The sequence below is a fragment of the Myxine glutinosa genome, chromosome 5 (genome assembly GCF_964187855.1).
Source record: "Myxine glutinosa chromosome 5, kmMyxGlut1.1, whole genome shotgun sequence".
Lineage (NCBI taxonomy): Eukaryota > Metazoa > Chordata > Myxini > Myxiniformes > Myxinidae > Myxine > Myxine glutinosa.
The window spans coordinates 7,134,166-7,156,621 of NC_136265.1; the positions used below are offsets into that span (position 1 = coordinate 7,134,166).

At 48.7% G+C, this 22,456-nt stretch overlaps 1 protein-coding gene across 5 annotated transcripts in view; it reads right to left on the bottom strand.

Annotated features, from left to right (window-relative positions):
* Nucleotides 1-1,255: 1,255 nt before the first annotated feature.
* The window catches only part of LOC137427995 (cholinephosphotransferase 1), a 50,238-nt gene continuing 29,037 nt past the window's right edge, over nt 1,256-22,456 (bottom strand). For 3 of the 5 annotated variants that reach the window (XM_078777541.1, XM_078777543.1, XM_078777540.1), the window contains 2 exons: nt 1,610-2,133; nt 1,256-1,564 (listed from right to left, as the gene is read on the bottom strand). In XM_078777541.1, coding sequence (XP_078633667.1) covers nt 1,999-2,133 — 135 coding nt within the window. In that variant the 3' untranslated portion in view covers nt 1,256-1,564; nt 1,610-1,998. Of the gene's footprint in view, nt 2,134-22,456 lie in introns of all 5 variants that reach the window. The other 2 variants (XM_078777542.1, XM_068117882.2) reach the window with 2 other exon arrangements.

Here is a 22,456-nt window from a genome sequence, read left to right on the forward strand (position 1 = left end):
GCCCACACAGGATTAAACGAGCAGGTTGCCCATGCCCACACGGGAATCAACGAGCAGGTTGCCCATGGCCACGCAGGATTCAACGAGCAGGTCGCCCATGCCCACACAGGATTCAACGAGCAGGTTGCCCGTGCCCACACATGATTAAACAAGCAGGTTGCCCATGCCCACGCAGGATTAAACGAGCAGGTTGCCCATGCCCACACAGGATTCAACGAGCAGGTTGCCCATGCCCACACAGGATTAAACAAGCAGGTCGCCCATGCCCACACAGGATTCATCGAGCAGGTTGCCCATGCCCACACAGGATTCAACGAGCAGGTTGCCCGTGCCCACACAGGATTAAACAAGCAGGTTGCCCATGGCCACACAGGATTCAACGAGCAGGTTGCCCGTGCCCACACAGGATTAAACAAGCAGGTTGCCCATGCCCACGCAGGATTAAACGATCAGGTTGCCCATGCCCACACAGGATTCAACGAGCAGGTTGCCCATGCCCACACAGGATTAAACAAGCAGGTCGCCCATGCCCACACAGGATTCATCGAGCAGGTTGCCCGTGACCACACAGGATTCCAAGCGGGGTAGGGATATCGGCGGCAAAAATACAAATGGCATCTTCTGTCATCGAGCTGGTAAGCCGAGAGCAACATTTTGCATCTATTACCACGTCTGATGCAATTCAACGCTCCACCGGCGGCGAGCTCTTCCATTTGAAAGTATTTGTTCGATATATGTAGATTTTTGATGCCGAGGGTCCGTAATAAAAATTAGCATTGGTGTCAAAGCCGGTGACCAATTATTGGAAATGAACATTGTAGTTGGGTTCAGGCGTGGATATGACAAAGGCATGAAAGGCCAAACGGCCAAAATTGACACCAAATGATGCGAGATGTGGACGATCATACATGGTATGATGTTTGGGGTCACATTGACTCGCAGAAACTTTTCTAGAGTGACAAGTGCGCCCCCTCAAGAACTCTCTCTGGTCTGACCCCGTGTCACCTCAAGGCCCCATAGAGCGAGCACTGCTCCACATTTTCGCAGGTGTAGTCTCATCCCAGACAGGTAAGGTGAGAAATAGTAAGCTTACAAAGTTTGGCTTTAATAGGAGTTTCTGACTTGTTCCATTCTTGCACATGTCAAGACTTGCGTCGATAATGAAACAATCGTGGCCAGGTGCCAACCTTGCTCTCACCTGCGGTGTCATCACCCTCCCTATAAAATGCTCAGAACCCACAACCTAAAACTCATGCACGAGATAGAAATGAAGATTTTTATTTTCATCTTTTGATAGATTAGAAAAATTTCATTAACTCCACTGGTTTATCTACACAAAGTTTACCGATTAATTACCAGAAATATTTCATAGCACCCTTGCTTGGTCCCAGATGAACAATTCCACAAATGGGCCCACCCCCGAAATCTGACCACGCCCTTGCGCACCGCCTACTATTGGCTCCACCCCCTAAATCTCACCACGCCCTTGCGCACCGCCTACTATTGTATCCACCCCCTAAATCTGACCACGCCCTTGCGCATCACCTGCTAGTGTCTCCACCCCCTAAATCTCACCACGCCCTTGCGCACCACCTACTATTGGCTCCACCCCATTAATCTCACCACGCCCTTGCGCACCACCTACTATTGGCTCCACCCACAAGCTTTTAGATATTGCAATCGCATTGACAAAGCAGTTTTTTGGCTTTCGCACTTAGTTAACTAGCTGCAAGCTGACCCACACCCCCACTCCAACCCACACCCTCACCCCAAACCCCCACTGCATCCCACCAGTTGAATCAGGTCACTGATGCGAGCACTTTGGATTTAAAGGCACGACGCGGACGATATAGAGTTCATTTTACAATCTCCTAAACCACAGTAATATACAATCAAATTACAGTACTATGATTTATAAACTGCATAATGACAGCGTTGGTGGGCTCAAACAGAGCACGGCGCAGTATCGGAGTTTGACGCCGGGCATGGCGCCGAATGTCAATCCGCGTGCGAGACCGCCGGGGATGCCATCGAAACGCAGTTTGGCACCGTGAGGACAGGCAGTTGGAGATATTGAGAAATCTGACAGCAAACGGAGTAGGAGAACCACAGGAGATCCAGTAACGTCAAAATCTGGAGGGTGGGGAGAAAAGATGGAAAGAAAGAAAGGAGAGGGTCATCAACCGAACATGATCACACAAAAATCGTGTGTATATATATATATATAGTTACGGATTCGTCACTTCCGTTGTTGTGGTTCTCATCCATTGTAAACATTTTTGGTTGCATGTACTATTATTGTTATCGTTTAAGTGAAATAGAGATTACTGTTTTCAAAAGGTAAAAAAAGTTAGTGTTTTAAAAGAAACCGGATCGGGAACCGGACGAAGAGGAGGAAGAAAAAGAGAAAAAGGAGGCAGAGCGAGTGAGGTCGGAGATAGAGCCGAGCTACTTGGAGGTCTGGAGCAAACACTGGCGAACGGGGTCACTAGCGAACTTTGGGGTTTCCTGGGAAAGGGATTCCTGCGACAGAGTTGTTATCGCTGTGACAGATAAACCTGCACGACAGGTTTTGCGGTTGATTCCGAAGAGAATCATTGAAGTGCCGTTACTTCTCGAGAACGGACCGTTGGCCATTTTGCCTCGCGCTGTTTTCGCATCGCTCCAGGTTTTTCACCTCGCTTCAACCATTTCAACGCATCCAGCCATTAACCTGGTGTGTGTGTGTGTGTGTAACGTGGATTTTGAGTGGGAATTTGCGGTTCGTCGATTGGGAGCCGTTGAACGTCCATATTCGGTGTGATTTCCCAGCCGCCTCTTGAGGACACTTTTGCCTATCTTTGGCAGTGTGACTGTCAACCGAGCGGGATTCTGGTCTCGATACAACATCGTTCTGACGATCACTGAAGTGTGGATCGACTTTGGTTTGAAGCTGGGACAGAGACATTGGGAATGTTCTTTTCGCTCACTTGGAGCACAGTGAGTTATATTGTACGAAACTGATGGTACCATCATAGGAATGATATATTGGTTGTACAATTGATTAATATTGTTATTGTGCTGTTATTCTTGTGTGATCTTAATACAATACCTGTTTGTTGGTAACAATTGGTGTGGTTTCACCATTGATCTTTCACACACAGAATAACACATCTTTCTGCCGTGACTCCTCTCGAGGCTCGGAGGTACACCGTGACCGGGGTTTGGGGAGGAGCACGTAACAGAAATATATAGATATATATCTACAATCTACAAGCTTGGCTCGGCTCGCTGCGCTCGCCTCACCGAGCGTCGTTACTGTGGAACGGGCTTATTTTAGCTGAGGATAATGACTGTACCTGAGTTGCTGTGTTGTCATGATTTACACCAATCATAATACAAACAATTATTTTGAACAAATTTATTAGTAGTGTTTGTGGTATTACATTTTTATAAGCAATTTAGGTTGAAGATTTAGGTTGAAAAAAAAATAAATTCAAAAAAGAACCCCTCAGCACATACATACAGGAGGGGTAGGTGCAGACTGGAAGTTTGGGACGATAACACCTCACCACCACGTAATTCAAAACACCTCAACACCACGTGATTCAAGACACCTCAACACCACATAATTCAAAACACCTCAACACCACATAATTCAAAACACAACACAATGTAATTCAAAACACCTCACCACCACGAGATTCAAAACACCTCACCACCACGTGATTAAAAACACTTCACAACTACGGAAACAAAAATTTGAGGTAATAGTTCAGTGACAACACAGACACTGCCCATATATGTATATATATAGATAGACTGTACCTGAGTTGGTTTTGTCATGGTTTACACCAATCATAATACAAACAATTATTTTGCACAATGTATTTGTAATATACGTGATATTACATTTCATAAACAATTGAAGTTGAAGATTTAAGTTAAAAAAAAAAAGTTTCAAAAATTATTTTCGAAAAAATAAAAATTCAAAGTTTTTCAAATAAAAAACCCTTCGGACGTACCCAGGGAAGCGATAGGTGCATACCAGAAGTTTGGTACGATTTCACAAAAGTGGATGCATTGATTTGTTTAATATGATCTTCCTTGGTCATCGTGTGGATGATGACATCATCCAGACAAGCCTCCACCCCCTCAAGGTCTGCAATAAGCTTATTGATCAGCCGTTGAAATGTGGCAGGCCCGTTTTTCAATCCAAAGGGAAGAACCTTGTACTGATACAACCCATTTGGTGTGACTAAAGCCGAGATTTCCTTGGCTCTATCAGTAAGAGGAATCTGCCAATACCCTTTCAGCAAGTCAAATTTAGTTACAAATTTAGCTGGGCCAATTCTATCAATACAGTCATCAATCCTCGGGATGGGATATGAGTCGGTCTTGGTCACTGCATTAACCCGTCTTAAATCCGTACAACAGCGAAAACTGCCATCGGGTTTTGGAACCAACACACATGGTGAGCTCCATTCACTGCTGCTTGGTTCGATGATGTCATTCTCCACCATATACTGAACCTCCTTCCGAAGATACTCCATCTTCACAGGGTTCATCCGATAGGGGTGTTGCTTCACAGGAGTGGCTTCCCTCACCTCAATATCATGATATACCAGGTCAGTACGACCAGGTACATCTGTGAACAAATGTGCAAACTCAAAAATTAGGCTGGATAGTTGTCTTTGTTGTTCCCTCGTCAAATGACCTCATTTCTCATCTAAATTGCTCAACACTTCCGTGTTCGTCAATCTGGGACAAGCCTGGTCATCAAAGTTATCAAACTTCACACCGGCCTCAACCTCTGGATTCTCTTGCACCCCGACTACAGGCACGACAGGTGAGACAGGAACCATTTTCCCCACAGGCTTCCTCTCATGATATTTCTTCAGTCGGTTGACATGACACAGCTGCCGTTTTTCCGTCGGTCGGGAGTTGTCACCACGTAATCTGTTTCATTAACCCTCCTTTCGATTGCAAAGGGACCAAAATACCTAGCCTGCAGTGGCTGACCCGGAACAGGAAGCAACACTAACACTCGGTCCTCAGGACTGAAATTTCTTATCTGAGATTTCTTGTCATGCCTCACTTTCATTTTATCCTGCGTCACTTTCAAGTTTCTTCTTGCAACTTCACAAGCCTTTGCCAATCTGTGCCTAACCGTTGACACATACTCTACCACAGTTGACTGCGACTCCTCCTGTAGCCACTGTTCCTTCACCAATTTCAATGGTCCTCGCACTGCATGTCCAAACACAAGTTCAAAAGGACTGAACCCCAATGACGCCTGAACAGATTCCCTCGTAGTAAACAACAATAAGGGTATTCCTTCATCCCAATCCTTGTTACATTCAAAACAATACGTTCTGATCATATTCTTCAATGTCTGGTGAAACCTTTCCAAGGCCCCTTGGCTCTCGGGATGGTAAGTACTTGATCCTACTTGCTCCACTCCCAACAGGTGTACCACTTGCTGAAAAAGCGTTGACATGAAATTGGAACCCTGATCAGACTGGATGACCTCAGGTAGGCCAACCAAAGTGAAAAATTTCATCAAGGCCTTCGCAATAACTGCCGCAGTAATTTTTCTAAGAGGCAGTGCTTCTGGGAACCTCGTGGAAGCGCACATGATGGTCAGCAAATACTGATGTCCAGGCTTAGTTTTAGGTAAAGGGCCTACAGAGTCAATAATGACTCGGCTGAATGGCTCTTCAAAAGCTGGAATTGGTTTTAAAGTGGCGGATGGGATTTTTTGATGAGGTTTTCCCACCAGTTGGCAAGAGTGGCAAGATTTGCAGAACTCCGCCACATCACGTCGCAATCCTGGCCAGAAAAAATGTACCAATATTCTGTCACATGTCTTGTTCACTCCCAGGTGCCCGGCCCAAGGTGTCTCATGTGCCAAACTCAATATCTCCTTCCGATACGGCGGTGGCACCACAACTTGGTGATGAACTTTCCACTCATCGTCTGCTGGCACCTCCGGTGGTCTCCATTTTCTCATGAGTATTTCCCCCTTCATGAAGTACCCCACCGGTATCTTCATAGCCTCTTCCTCTGTAACGGCTTTACTAATTAAACTCCGGATCTCCGTGTTGTTGTTCAACCAGTCTCTTTCAGACCAGCACGGTTTGCTCAACCTCGTTCCCTGAGGTCTCTGGCATACACTACATTTCCTCCTTGGTTCCAGACGCCACTTTTTTTTTCTTTTCTTTTTTGTATACAGAGTCGAGGCTCGTGAAAGAGCTAACATTTATCAAACAAACAAGCAAACAAAGTATATAACAAGGGGAACGGTCGACAAGATGGGGAGAGAAGGGGAGGAAGCACACAAACACAACATTTGAGAGCAGGGACATCGGGAGATGTGTGGGAGGGAGAGTGCCTGGGGGGAGGCAGGATAGGTATAAAACCGCAAGGACACCAAGGACTTCCAGGAAAGAAGTCAAAAGTGAAAAGTCACCTAAAAAAAATGGATTGGGGTGAAATTAGCGGGGTAGAAAAGATCAAGGTTTTGGATTGGGGAAGATAAGAGATGGTGGTGAACAGCCGTTTTAAAGACCTGGAGGGAGGAGTGGGATTGAAGAGAGTGAGGGAGTTTGTTCCAGAGGCGGGAGAAAAGAGGAGGTTCCTTAAGTTCTTTGAGGACACTCCCCTTTTTCTCTGCTTTTTTTTCTTCTAACCTTTCTTGGCTCTTCAATTGCATCTCCGTTTTTTGGAGCTCCACACTTTCTTGTTCTTCTGGTAACCAATCCAAGGCTCACTCTCTCCATGTTCCTCGTTCCACCATAGATTACACACCACAATAGTTATTCAGTTTCAAAATCAATCACTAATGAAACCATCCAGGAAACCATCAACTGAAACAATCAAATCAATAAGGAAACCACACTCTTGGTTGTCAATGAACAAATAATATTGTTACGGATCCCAGCGTCGGCCTTCCCTTTAAGAAGGGGGGATTAATCCCCTCGCTAATGACTGACCGACGTGGTCCCACGGGTATGACGTCACGCCCGGTCGGCGCGGGGTTGGGTATTAGGCCCAACCGTCCTATGACCTAAATACCAGCGCCTCCCGGTACGCAAGGAAATACTCCCCGCTCACGGCCGCAGCGTAATGGATGATTTGCGCCGAGCGAAGCGAACTGCGGCATGAGCCGTTTACCAAGACTAGACCCGATTTATATTCGTTGGCCGAATCGCGCCACGTACCCTCAACATGGAAACCTCTATAGCGACCGAATGTGAAGAAGACAAGGTAGGAAGAACAGATATTTATTATTATTTACACACAACTAAAGCAGAAAAGAAATGAAATACGATTTACAAGGCAATGGAAGGAGCAGGAGACAGTGCAAATCATTAGCTTAACTATAGTCTTACCTATAAACCCCAAGACAACATGAAAGACGGACAAACGAGCAGACTCACACGATGGGGAAATTGCAGATGGATTGGCTGGAGGGAGAGGAAGGTCCAGCTCGGACCGAAGCACGGTCGGGTCGGGAGTGGGCAGCCGCCGTTCCTTCGCGGCCACGTCGGCACCGCCGTCAAAGCCCAAGCTGCGGTCGTGCAAGCTGTTACGGTTCGAACTGCGGCGGTGGCAAAGCTGCGTGGTGGAGTCAAGCTGCGTGGTGGAGTCAAAGCTCAGCTCTCGTATCCCATCTGCTCCGTGTCTCATCTCCTCTCTCCTGGGGGGCGTCCCGTGACGGGATATATATGCCACACCCTCAAACTTTCGCGAACCTCCTCGACGGTTCTCTCCACGCCCTCTCAAAGCCAAACCCCTCATCCTTGGTTGGTCGGCAAGGGCTGGCTCACTCCTCCCCTCTATGACGAGGTGGAGACACACCTTTCCTCTCCGAGCTCACCTCGTGGCTAATGGAGTCAAAGGCGCTGACCATCAGCCAAAACCATAGTGGCGAATGCCGTTGGCAATAGCTGACAAAAGGGGAATCTATCTTATTTAATTGACGCAACGCAATGAACTAGTGGACCACAGAGCCTTATACTAACATGTATTACGGACATAACTAGTGAGGGAACTTAAGATTTGCTACGTGTATGCGATGGATTAACTAAGGGCAACCTTTGATCTTTATACTATTGGAGGGTGATATTTACAAGATTTACAGCATACAAAAAGGGGACAATTTACATCAGATTACTCACACAATTCCCATATCCCCAACACTGCACCCTCCTTCCTTACGGAACGTCCCGGCCCGAAAATTTTACCTTTAATGTGACACGCAGGTGTAATTTCCTCTACAATTAACCTGACCCTGAGTGCGACAATTTTAAAACACAAATAAATATGTCCCGCTAATTGCGTTGCACCCTGCCTAACAGTTTCACACCCACAGCTAACCGAATTGCGGGATTATTTTCAAAACTAAACATTTACGGTGGGGGAGCATTATTTACATTGGCATTATTTGACTATTTACAAAACGCAACCCAGGACCTGTGATTTTTCTTTTGGGGAGACAGAAAAAAGAAATTCCTGTTGGGAGGGAGGAGACAGCACGCATTGCATTGACGCACCAGCACCAAAAGCACCATTCAGTGCAACAGTCATCACAGTTTGTAATAAAAAACGCACAAGACAACAACTGGTGGTGGTCTTCCTTTCGCTGCTGGGCCGATGTTCTTCCTGATGTTTTCTTTCTATTCATTTCTTCATGCGGCCTATTTTGAAATAAAAAATGAAGTGCACAAAACGTGTCCATTTTTATTTAGGGCCACAGGGGCCAACTAAGGGTGGTCCACCTGTGTGGCATAGGTGCCACCTTGCCGAGGTCCGCAAGCAAGACCCTGGGCCATCATGGCCGGCTCCAGCAGAGGTGCAAGGCCCCAAAACATGGGGTCCATAAAGTGGTGCTTGGCCGCAAGACGGCGGTCCATAAGTGGTGCATCAATGCAATGCATGCTGGTTGCGGGAGTTCTGGCACACCATGGCGGACTCCTGCACGCTCCCCTCGGCGCCCAGTGGCACACAGTCCTCGGGTGGGAGACAGGGGGATAGAAGACAGGTGAGTGAGGGGTAAGGTCACAAGGGTACACATCAATACAAGGCAATGCAAGACGAGGTGCGTACGGAGAGTGAAGTGAGAAAGCTCGTCCCTACAGTACGTCACCCCCCCCTGTTACATACTCTACCCTTGCCCTTACCCCATATGTACACAAAACCAATCTACACATTTACAAATTCGTCGCTACTGTCACGTCTTCCCCAAATCTCCCCTGTACCAAATTCGTCCCCACATCCCTCTAACCGAAATTTGCCATCACCAAACTCATCATCAATCCTCATAAGGAGGGAGAGATGGAACATCAGCAGAATGTCACACCCACGTCATGATGCGTCCCACAATCCAAACATTTGCAACCAAAATAACAAAACATGGCATGGCGTGGAGTTACGTCATCGCCTCAGGTGAGTGGATGCAGATGGTGCGAGGAGATTCTTAATCCTAACTATCCTCTAAATGACATTAACACACTTTACACTACCCGGGGTCTTTCCCTGCCAATCCATTGGCCAACTTACTCTATGCGGTTTTAAGAACCAAATTCCCATTGACCAAACTGTGGTGCTTCATCAATTTGGGGTCTCACTCCCCCGATTCAACTCCCTGTGCCCTTGCACAATTTCAGGACTGGGTCGTGTGGCTCTCCCAGCAGGTCTACCCACCTGCACACCTCCACCACTGCAGTTGCCTCCGAGCTTACCTGCTCCTTATCCTAACCTATCTACTGGGGAAGGCCCTCTGGCGCTCTCCCCACTCGGTGCCCTCTCTGGCACTGGGCTACCCGGGTCTGTCCTCCGGATCCTCGGGCCCCATCCACAACTCTAACGGCTCCCAGAGCCCACCTGCGGCCTCACCTGGCCGACATCCTCACAGTGGTGGAGTGTCCATTCAACTACACATACTAACAGGCCACACGCCCAGCCATTTCCACGTCACTAATGCACCCATCCAAACACCATTCTTCCACACGCACCACAGATGCCAATATCCAGCCACAATTTACCTGTACCCTCTACCTAACACTTACACTACCCTCCCCGGGTATTCGTGATGGGGTCCATCCTCCTTTCCCCCATCCACAGCTTCGCACCATTCACTCCACTCCACAGTTTCCACCATACTCACTCCACGACCATCCATTCCATACTCCATATATTCCATACTCCATGTATTCCACACAACCATTCTCCATACCTGCAGTTGCACACCTGTGCCATCACACCTGGTGCTTCCTGCACCCTCCTTCCTCCCAGGACCATTTGGTCAACACAACACACAATCACCATTACCCACTCATACACTGTTCCATACACCTGTTCATTTGCGCACCTGTGCAATCACACCTGGTGCCACCTGCACCCTCCTTCCTCCAGGACCATTCATTCAATATAATGCACAATCAATTATTCCTCATACGCTGCTTCATACACTTCCACGCTCAATACAACTCATCTCTCCTGAGCATTGCCCCGCAATTCCTCATTTCACCAAGCCCGAGAGGCACCCATCGGCTGCACCACGGACGCACCCACGGACACACGCACCGGCGGCACCACGGACACACGCACCGGCGGCACCACGGACACACCCACCGGCTGCACCACCGACACACGCACCGGCGGCACCACGGACACACCCACCGGCTGCACCACGGACACACGCACCGGCGGCACCACGGACACACCCATCGGCTGCACCACGGACACGCGCACCGGCGGCACCACGGACACGCGCACCGGCGGCACCACGGACACGCGCACCGGCGGCACCACGGACACGCGCACCGGCGGCACCACGGACACGCGCACCGGCGGCACCACGGACACACCCACCGGCTGCACCACGGACACGCGCACCGGCGGCACCACGGACACACCCACCGGCGGCACCACGGACACACCCACCGGCGGCACCACGGACACACCCACCGGCGGCACCACGGACACACCCACCGGTGGCACCACGGACACACCCACCGGTGGCACCACGGACACACCCACCGGTGGCACCACGGACACACCCACCGGTGGCACCACGGACACACCCACCGGTGGCACCACGGACACACCCCCCAAGCGTTCCACACACCTGTTCGTCACTTGCACCTCATGCAAGCTCATTCACTCAACACAATGTCACTCATCTCACAATACGCTGCTGAGTACACTTTCAACACACACACACGGCACCATTCACGAGCATTGCCTCATTTGCTCAATACTAAGACTCTCACACACACACGGCATCATCTAAGCTACCTGGTGCCCTGCTAAAACTCGCGCTTCCCCATCGCCCCTTATATTATTGCGCTCCCTCGTCATTATAATCCAACTACCCTCTCTATGTCCCCACTACCTGTCCACTATTGCTACTTAACCTTAGTTACCTATGGTCATCTTCTCTAGATCCCTATCATTTTATCCTAACCCTCCCAGGCTAGTTTTCACTGCCAAACCCCATAAACTATAGCTCCTTTGCCCCCGTTGTGAGGGATGGTGGATTTGCCATCCCACCACATCGGGCATCTTCCACTACCAATTTGGCCCATCCAATTTCAGCCAATCAAAAATTTGCCAATCATCTGCCAATCATTCTACCAATCATCAATCTGCCAATCATCAAATTTTTTTCCAATCACCAATTCCCTATCCTCAATTTCGGGTCCAAAACACTATCATTACAGTCTGCTATATCTGAGCCTCGGTGCGTCGTTACATCATTAAAACTCGGCTTCGCAAAGCCGAGCAATGAATTCGGGTGGTTTGGTCGCCTGCAGGTTGAATCCGTCCGGCTTTCGGTTCAAGGGAGGTGGTTTGGTCGGGCCGAGATTTCACGCACCATCTCGGCGCGGCACCTTGCGGCCTCCGGCCCGATGGCTCAATCTCGCCCGGTCGGAACCCCGTCCCCGCCACAAGGGGGCACCGTTCCGCTTCCTCCAACCTGTCCCTGAACCGGACCGGTCGCCTCGCCCGATAAGGCCCGGACTCGACCGTGCAGGGCGGGGCCAAGCCCGAATCGGCAACGACGCGTCGAAGAGAAGCGACGCAACACCGACCCGCGCCGGGCCTCGCATCCAGCAAAGCGCACCGCGCCCCAAGTGCTCGCATCGGCTATCCGTCGCCCTAAACGCTGCCCTGGTCAACGTCGATGCTTCACTCGCATGCCCACACGCACACGCGACCCTTTTGACACTCACAAAACCCAGCGTCTCGGCGCCTCCAGTGCATCCCACACACTCCGTCCATTCCACCACGGCACTCCCTGTTACACACCACACCTCTCGTGCACACTCACCGTTCGCACACTTCGTTCCACACCTCTCCTCCGTTACGTCCTCCGTAACACTCACCATGGGCGTGCACTCTTGCATCCACCCACTAACGCGCTCCGATGTGCCCTCCCGCACACGCGCGACCATTCCAGGTGTGCATTCTCGCACCCGCTCCACCACCAACTCACTCCCCGAGTCACTCTCACCCTCGCACGTACACTCCGTATCGCTCTCACTCTCTGTGTCACACTCCGTACATTTTATAACACGCTCACTCTTTGACGCACACTTTTTCCTCACACGCGTGCCATTCGCTTTAACACAGCACACAAAGGACCTTCCACGAACGCCCGGGTGCTTTCGCGATCCCAAGCGCGCGACAATCCTCTTCGCGCCGAACACCCTCCTGCTGAAAAACCTCTTAGCGCCATATACAGCCCGTCTCACCTTTGGGATCCTCTTCTGCACGCGCACCTGCAAGTCTTTATAAGGATTAGCAAGTACGGCATCAGGATGTGAACTCAGACTTTGTACATTATCCATTCCTTCCTCCAATTGTTGCTCTTCCAAGTCTGTTGTCTCTACAATTTCAACTATACCCACCACTACTTTTTCTTTACTCACCTCGACGACCGCTGGCTTTATTAAAATTCCCTCTTCTACCTCAGCGGTTGCCGGCTGCCCCATACCCCGGGTCGCGATTTCTACCCCGGTCATTTTACCCGCGCTTTTCTCCACTTTGCTCAACCAGTGCTCCTTGACCCGCCTTACCTCGTCGTGCACCCTCGGGACCCTCTCGCTCACATGCGATCCATGGTCTCCCCACATTTTCGTGCGCGGTCACCGATTCTATCCCCAACTTTACCGATTCGCTCCAACTTGCTTCCTAGCCTCCCGATTTGATTTTTTAATCGCTCCCCCATTCTGTTTTCCAATCCTACAACTTGGCTTCCCATTGTTTCGGTCAATTCACACCTGCTCCCCCTTACCTCATCCCTTATTTCTTTCATTTCTCTGCTTCTTTTTTCGTTGTCGCACTTCGACTCCGCCATATATTCACTGAACCGTGCCATGAACTGCGGCATGTCAAACCCGCTGGTACAGCGGGCTCGGCTACCGCACGCTCGTGCGAAGCGCCATTTGTGCCTCTACAACCACGTGCGCGAGGGCGCCATCTTGTGCACCTGATACCCCCGCAACCACATCTTCATTGCTCTCCTCCTCCATATACATTTCCCTGGTGTCCTGGGTCGACTCTAACCCCTCTTCTAATTCCCCCACCGGCATCCGGCCGCCTTGAACATCCATAGCGCGATTTCAAATTTGGATATAACTAAAATTTTGGCCACTCGTAATTTGAGCGCGTTAAGCGCGCTTCGGGTCCGAATCCGACACTCCTGACACCAATTGTTACGGCCAATAGTACAATTGGTGTCCAAAATTTGGGCTAAATAAATTTAGTCCCAGGTTCGAATCCCAACTCCTGACTACCAATTGTTAGGGATCCCAGCGTCGGCCTTCCCTTTAAGAAGGGGGGGATTAATCCCCTCGCTAATGACTGACCGACGTGGTCCCGGGGGTATGACGTCACGCCCGGTCGGCGCTGGGTAGGGTATTAGGCCCAACCGTCCTATGACCTAAATACCAGCGCCTCCCGGTACGCAAGGAAATACTCCCCGCTCACGGCCGCAGCGTAATGGATGATTTGCGCCGAGCGAAGCGAACTGCGGCGTGAGCCGTTTACCAAGACCAGACCCGATTTATATTCGTTGGCCGAATCGCGCCACGTACCCTCAATATGGAAACCTCTAAAGCGACCGAATGTGAAGAATAAGACAAGGTAGGAAGAACAGATATTTATTATTATTTACACACAACTAAAGCAGAAAAGAAATGAAATACGATTTACAAGGCAATGGAAGGAGCAGGAGACACAGTGCAAATCATTAGCTTAACTCTACAGTCTTACCTATAAACCCCAAGACAACATGAATGACGGACAAACGAGCAGACTCACACGATGGGGAAATTGCAGAAGGATTGGCTGGAGGGAGAGGAAGGTCCAGCTCGGACCGAAGCACGGTCGGGTCGGGAGTGGGCAGCCGCCGTTCCTTCGCGGCCACGTCGGCACCGCCGTCAAAGCCCAAGCTGCGGTCGTGCAAGCTGTTACGGTTCGAACTGCGGCGGTGGCAAAGCTGCGTGGTGGAGTCAAGCTGCGTGGTGGAGTCAAAGCTCAGCTCTCGTATCCCATCTGCTCCGTGTCTCATCTCCTCTCCTCTCTCCTGGGGGGCGTCCCGTGACGGGATATATATGCCACACCCTCAAACCTTCGCGAACCTCCTCGACGGTTCTCTCCACGCCCTCTCAAAGCCAAACCCCTCATCCTTGGTTGGTCGGCAAGGGCTGGCTCGCTCCTCCCCTCTATGACGAGGTGGAGACACGCCTTTCCTCTCCGAGGTCACCTCGTGGCTAATGGAGTCAAAGGCGCTGACCATCAGCCAAAACCGTAGTGGCGAATGCAGTTGGCAATAGCTGACAAAAAGGGAATCTATCTTATTTAATTGACGCAACGCAATGAACTAGTGGACCACAGAGCCTTATACTAACATGTATTACGGACATAACTAGTGAGGGAACTTAAGATTTGCTACGTGTATGCGATGGATTAACTAAGGGCGACCTTTGATCTTTATACTATTGGAGGGTGATATTTACAAGATTTACAGCATACAAAAAGGGGAAAATTTACATCAGATTACCCACACAATTCCCATATCCCCAACAATATATTAAAAGCACACAAAAAGAACTATATAACAATGGTGGCAATCAACCATTCAATCAAGATCTTAAGAGGGTAACCTAGCTCAAACTCACGATACCCCCCCCCCCCCCCCCCAGGGACTGAAACCGAGCCCTTCTCAATGTCTCTGTAACTCCACGGAGATGAGGCGACTGGAGGATGGCGAGTAAGGAGGTGTAGGCAAGGCGTGGACTGTCACGTGATCCACACTAACAGCAAACGGGCCGTGGAAAGGGAACTCCCAAAAACGCGATCCAGACGTGCACATGCACCGTTCAATCAGCGAACCGCAGTGTAATCTTCAAACGCCGCTTTATTGCACAGCGGTCCCCGGCAAACCACCGGAGGATAAGCCCAGCCGACGCGACAAAAACCTTTTCCGATGAAGGTAGCATGCGGGCAAAATGGCGGACGGCTCTCACTCAAGCCGCGGCCTCGAGGCGAAGATTCTCCGGAACTTCATGCCTGTACCTGGCTTCGCAGGCTTTTCCACAACGCCAGCGATAACACCGATCGCACGAGATTCCTTTCAAGGACTCAAATTTCACTCACCAGGTACGCTCGACCACGCTTGGTACGGAGTGCTGACGTCATGCGTCTTCTCCGACTTTGCTCGCGCCGCTTCTTCCTCTTCATCCCTTCCGGGTCGGTTTCCTGTATCATTTAGAGTTAGCCTTTTTAACTTTAGATAATCGTTCCTGAATAATAAACCTTTTGAAGATAATAATAGTACCTAACATCAGAACTACGTCAAGTGGGTGAAAACCACAATAACGGAAGTTACCAATCTGTAACACGCCGCACACTTCAACAACAAAGAGCAAACCAAACTAAATGTCTGAGGTTTAAATAAGACAGGTTCCTCCAAGATCCTCTCTAATGATTGTTATGTGCTCCTCCCCAAACCCCGGTCACGGTGTACCTCCGAGCCCCGGAAGGAGTCACGGCAGAAAGATGTGTTATTCTGTGTGTCAAAGACCAATGGTGAAACCACACCAATTGTTACCAACAAACAAGTATTGTATTAAGGTCACACAAGAATAACAGTACAAGAACAATATTAATCAATTGTACAACAAATATATCATTCCTATGATGGTACCATTAGTTTCGTACAATATAACTCACTGTGCTCCAAGTGAGCGAAAAGAACATTCCCAACGTCTGTCCCGGCATCAAGCCAAAGTCGATCCACGCTCCAAGGATTGTAAGAACGATGTCGTATCGAGACCAGAATCCAGTTCGGCTGACAGTCACGCTGCCAAAGATGCGCAAAGGTGCCCTCAAGAGGCGACTGGGAAATCACACCTTCAGGTATGAACGTTCAACGGCTCCCAAACGGCGAACCACAAATCCCCACTCGAAATCCACGTTACACACGCAAACCAGCTTAACGACTGGGTGCGGTGAAATGGCTGATGCGAGGTGAAAAGCCTGGAGCGATGCGAAATCGGGAGCAAGGCAAAATGGTCGACGGGCCCGTACTGGAGGCGGACCTGCACTCCAACGATTCTCTTTGGAATCAACCGCAAACCCCGACACGCAGGTTTATCCGTCACAGCGATAACCACTCTGTCACCGGAATCCCTTCCCAGGAAACCCAAAGTTAGCTCGTGACCCCCCGTTCGCCAGCGTTTGCTCAAGACCTCAAAGCAGCTCGGCTTCTTCTCGACCTCACTTGCTCCGCTTCTTCTTCCTCCTCCTCTTCATCCGGTTTTCTCTCGATCCTGTTTCCGGTTTCTTTTAAAACATTAATTTTTTCCCTTTTGCAAACAGTTATCTCCATTTCAGTTAAACGATAACAATAATAGTACATGGAACCAAAAGTGCTTACAGTGGATGAAAACCACAACGACGGAAGTGACGAATCCGTAACACAATGTTCTAATCATTTGCACCTGAGCTGGTGCACCTGATTCTAATTTTAGGCATTTGAAGTAGTGATAAATGTAGGGGTCTACTTACTTTTTCCACATGCGAAATTTGCATTTATGTTTATTTAAATTATACAATGGACGACAAAATGTAAATGTTTCATGATATTTGTTATATTATATCACCTTTATCTATCAATATTGTTGAAATGAAGTTCAAATAGCTGTATGTTGAAATAGTCAAAACTTTACATGGGGTGTACTTACTTTTTCACATGACTGTGTTATATATATATATATATATATATTGTTGTGGATATGAGAATCGAGTTTTTTTTATTGTGTAATGAATTGTAAAGACCACCCTCCTGCCTCCATTCTGTGTATAAAGGTCAAAGGGCGTCCCTTAGTTAGGTCATATACCATCACGTTAACCAATCATAGATTTCCTCCTTGTTGGTAGTTATTTCCTTATTCTGTGTAGGTTAAGGCTCTGTTCCCACTAGTTGACATTCTCCATTGCACCAAGTGAAATAAGGTAGATCCCCTTTCATTTTCATTCCCAAAGGCTCTATTGCCAACTGCATTTGCCGCCATTGCCCATGTGCTCCAACTCGGAGAAGAAGGGCGTGGCCCGCCCATCGTCATCAAGAGGTGGAGCCAAGAAGCCCCTACGACCAACCAGGAATGAGTGGGTATGGCTCAAGAGGGCGGGGTTATAAAACCCGTTGCATCAGCCCCACCGGGAGTTGCGCCAGGGACGGCAGATGAGTAAGGGATCCCCACATTGAGTCCCCACGATCCCCACGATCCCTAAGCAGATGAGTTGAGTCCACCACAGGGAGACCACCACCACCAGCTTGGAGACCACGCAGTTTCGACCCGCTGCGACGCCGGAGCCAGATTGCGGTGGCATCTGTGGCTGTCGAGGTCCCGCCCGACGTCCCGTGCGGGATCAAGCTCCAGCTCCGGTTCCCGTTGGACCTTCCCCTCCTTCCAGTCCTTCCATTCCTGCCTGCAATTTCCCCATTCGTGCGAGTTCGATTGTCGTCCGTTTTGTGTGTCTTGTCTTGGGATATAAGTTAAGCCTGTTTAGATAAGCTAGCATTTTCACTGTGTCCGCTTCTTCCTCTTCTGTGGTTATTTTCTTATCCTTCTTTCTCCTTGGTTATTTTGACGTGTAAATAATAATAATAAATTAGATTTGTTCTTCCTACCTCTTGTTTTCTTTCCCCTACATCCGTCGTTGTTGTCTTTTCCCTCATTGGACACCTGTGGCACGATTTTGGCCAACGTTTCAGGATCGGGTTAGTCTTGGTAACAGTTCGTGCTGCAGTTGCTAAACACCGCTCGGCAATCAATTAACATCTTATCCGCGGTACGAACGGGGCTGTGCACCGGCCTTTCCGGAGGCCGCGGTGCAGCTTCAGGGACCACGTCGGTCAGTAACAAACGAGGGGACTAATCCCCCCTCAAAGGGGAACCATAGGCCGACGTCGGGTTCCGTAACTATATATATATATATATATTTATATTTATATATATATATATATATATATATATATATATATATATATATATATATATATATATATATATACATATATACACACACACACACACACACACAGACTTGGCATTTAATATGGAATATTTTTTTTTGTGGCGGTGAACTTCCTTTTCAAGATGACTTAGAACCAAAAGTTCATTGGAATTATGTTGAAATTATTCTAGATTTTGTTAATGTGACCTTTAAAAGAAACAAAAACCACATTTGACATTTCAAAGCAAATAAATTGATCCTTGAAAGTGATGTAAACTGATATCGAACTCAATTCACGGACAGTACTGTGTTAAACTTCTGTACGTTTTCCAGAAGTATCTCTTTATTTTGCACATTAGCCAAAAAATTTTTCAACGAAAACAAAAGCTAAATTATGACTGGGATTACGGACAGTAAAATTACAGTTCAGTACTTCGTGTAACCCCCACGAGCATTCAGGAGAGCACGTACACGTCGAGGCATGCTGTTCCCGAGATTTGCCAAGGTTTGGACAGGAATCGCTTGCCATGTAGTGACAATAGCCTGCTGCAATTCACGCACAGAGGTCGGCTGCTGGTCCAAGTTGTCGATTTGACGCGTTAATTCTGCCCACAAGTTCTCTATCGGATTTATATCCGGGGACATGGCAGGCCACTCCATATGCTCTAAACCACGGTCAGCAAGAAAGTGTTGTATCATGCGAGCATGATGAGGCGGTGCATTGTCATCTTGGAAGACAAAGTTTCCTCGGAAGGCTGCACGAGCAAATGGAAGCAATGTTTCTTCCAGAATGACCCTGTATTTGAACTGGTTCAGGTTTCCATTCAGAACAACCAGGTCAGTTTTTCCCCCTGCATGAAAAGCAGCCCAAACGGTCACCCGACCACCTCCAGCTTGGACTCTTGGCACTATACAATCTTCGTTGTGGGCTTCATGCACTCGTCTGTGCACTCGGACGCGGCCATATTGACGATAGACCAGAAATCTAGACTCGTCACTGAAGGTCACGTGATTCCAGTGTCCTGGCTGCCATTGACGGTGCTCTCTGGCCCACTGCAATCGGTGCTGGCTGTGTTGTCTGGTCAAGCGTGGCTTTCTCAGGGGACGCCTGGCACGATAGCCTGCTTGAACCAGTCGTTGGTTGACTAGCCTTCTGGATACAGGCACATTTGTCAGTTGCTGCCACTCAGCACGAAGCCGATTAGCTGAATTGGTACGGCCATTGCAGACTAACCGGTGCAGCTGGTGATCATCTCTCCTTGTGGTTATGCGTGGACATCCTGGCCTCGGTATTGGAGTAGGGACACCCCTCTGAGCATTTCGTTTCAGGATCTTTGACACCTGACCTTGAGTGATGCCATACTGCCGAGCAATAGCACGCTGTTTCATGCCAGAATTTCGTAAAGCCACCACTCCATGACAAACAGCATTGTCAAGTTGACGGACCATCTCCAGAGGAAGCAGCAATAACTTTTGTAGACGTGCAGCAGTTGTTTTCCACTAATACAGAACGCAACAACCCTTATATACCCGATTGTGAAGCCAATCGTCAAATGTACCTGTCCTTACATTTTGTCACGCCACCTGTGATTTTATCCTGTTATTGACTTCTTGCTGCCAAAGACAATCAGTGACATGTTTCTTTCAACAAAGACATCACCGAATGGTAAAAGAAACTCACCAGATTGATATACTGAGTTCAGAAAGTAAACCCAAGTCAAGGAAAAAAAAAATTCCATATTAAATGCCAAGTCTGTATATATAGTTATGTTTATGGGGGGTAGGCCATGGAATATAGTCCAGGTAGAATCGTATAGGTAGTGTGCTCTGACTATCGTGAAGAAGAAGAAACCCCCATGTATCATAAGTAGGGAATCCGTTGGACCGGATGTCACGTAAGAGTGTATCTTTGTGCCCATGACAAGGGGTGGGGTTATGTTAATTAGTTAGGTATCAATGGTAAATCCCCTGGTACGTAAATGGCCTCCGATTTCTCCTCTGTTCCTTATGACACACACAACACCAGCCATGCACGCTACACCTCAAATAAACATTAAATAAAAGTACCCGGAAGCAGGACATTGAACAATAACGCTGTTGCCGCCACCTGCCACATCGCAACATCAAGCAGGCAGGTCCGTGAGGCCACGCCCCGAAGAGCAGTGATTGGTCCGGTATTGTCGAACGATGAGGGGGACCCGCTGATAGGGGCACGCATGGGAATCGTCGGAGAACGTCAGCGCCTTGAGAATAAAAGACTTGAGTCCCGACATTTTATCCTCTTGCACGAGGGACATTGAAAAGGAATAGTCGCATTTTGTTCTCTTGCATGGGTACAGTCATTACTAGCAGACGCAGTTTATACGCTCTTGTGTTGGTATATTGGTTAGAGTTATCCTTTTGGGTCCTGGTTTTGGTGACGAGCGGCCGCGTGTGCATCTCTCTCAGCATCTGGATTTCATCATGGGTGGTCGTGTCCCGGTATTTTGTCTCGTGGTCCCTGGCTTTCATCGGTTCGAGCGACTGCTTTGTCCTTTCCTTGGCTCGTCGGTGCCGACTGGGCGTCGTCTGGGTGCTGTGTGGAGCAGACGGCGAGTGGACGGGCGCGGCCTGCTCGCTTTGCGCTCGGCGGCTCGAGGAGTGAACTGCGCGCCAAGGCCTGTCCCTGCGAACGGACTTCGCGCCAGGGCGTGCGTTTCCCGTGTGGGGATGCTGGACCTCCGACGGCCCCGATGGTCACAGACGCCAGACGGGGTGCAGGCAAACGCACCTCACAAACACACTACACATTATTTTCACCTTTATTTTTTCCCCTTGTGTTGTATACGAGTCCGTATGGAGGGTCCCTCGATTAGGAATTTTAGTTTGCCGTGCATTCTTTTGTTACCGGCATTTCTTTCAATAAAGCCGGTATTTGTACATTTTAATTCCGTGTCGGTTTGAATTGATTAACAGGGTTGAAGACGTTCGGTGGAGTCCGTACAGGTAAGAGCTTCGCTACCCCTCGCTGCCCTCCCCAGCGCGTATAAAGAAGGCATCCAGGGGTCGAATTACTCTGTAGGGAGGGCACAGCAATGTTTGCCTTTGATGACTTCAATTTTTTGGGGGCACCAAGGCATTTTCTTTTGGGTTTGGGGGGCACCAAGGCATTTTCTTTTGGGTTTGGGGGGCACCAAGGCAATCTAGAATTATTCTTGTGGGCACAAAGGCAAAGTGTGTCGGTAACTTAAACAGGCAGGGAAATGTTACTGACAGAACAAGTAAATCAACTTAAACTTTTTAATAATGTATTTTTAGAATTTAAACAGTTTCAGAAAACTCAACTCAGTCAGAACTGCATTGTCATCATGTCCATGTAACAAGGTTTAACTTTTGTTTGACAGATTCAACAGTTCAACAGTGTAAGTACATCGTATCACACAGGTCGCCATCTTTTCTCAATGTTGCTCAACACGGCAAGGACCATGCCCGATATCGGGGCCAAAATATCTTACTTCGCATCATCAGATTGCAATGAAATTCCACCACAAACTAGATAACATGTTGGAAAAACGCCCAACATACCTTTTATTTTGTCCGGAACATTCGATCGTTGATTTGAAAAGTTCTGAACACAAGCCAAACTTTCGAGTCGATCGTATGACAGAAATTGAAGAGGTCTCGTGTAAATTCGAAAACGAGGTTAGAAGCGCGAACAATTCCACTACGTCATCGGCTATGACGTACGCGGAAATACCCTCCGACAGCCAATGAAAAACCTGCATTTCTTGGAGATCCCTACAGCCTCTCGGAGACATGTGCGCACAGGTACAGCGGCAGATGTACACCACCGCTGACCTTGCGGGATTGTAACATACCTATAGTCGGGATGGAAGCAATCGGAAGGCCGTCCCAACCACGAGTATTACCCCACTAATACAGCGCGGTTGGTAGGCAACGA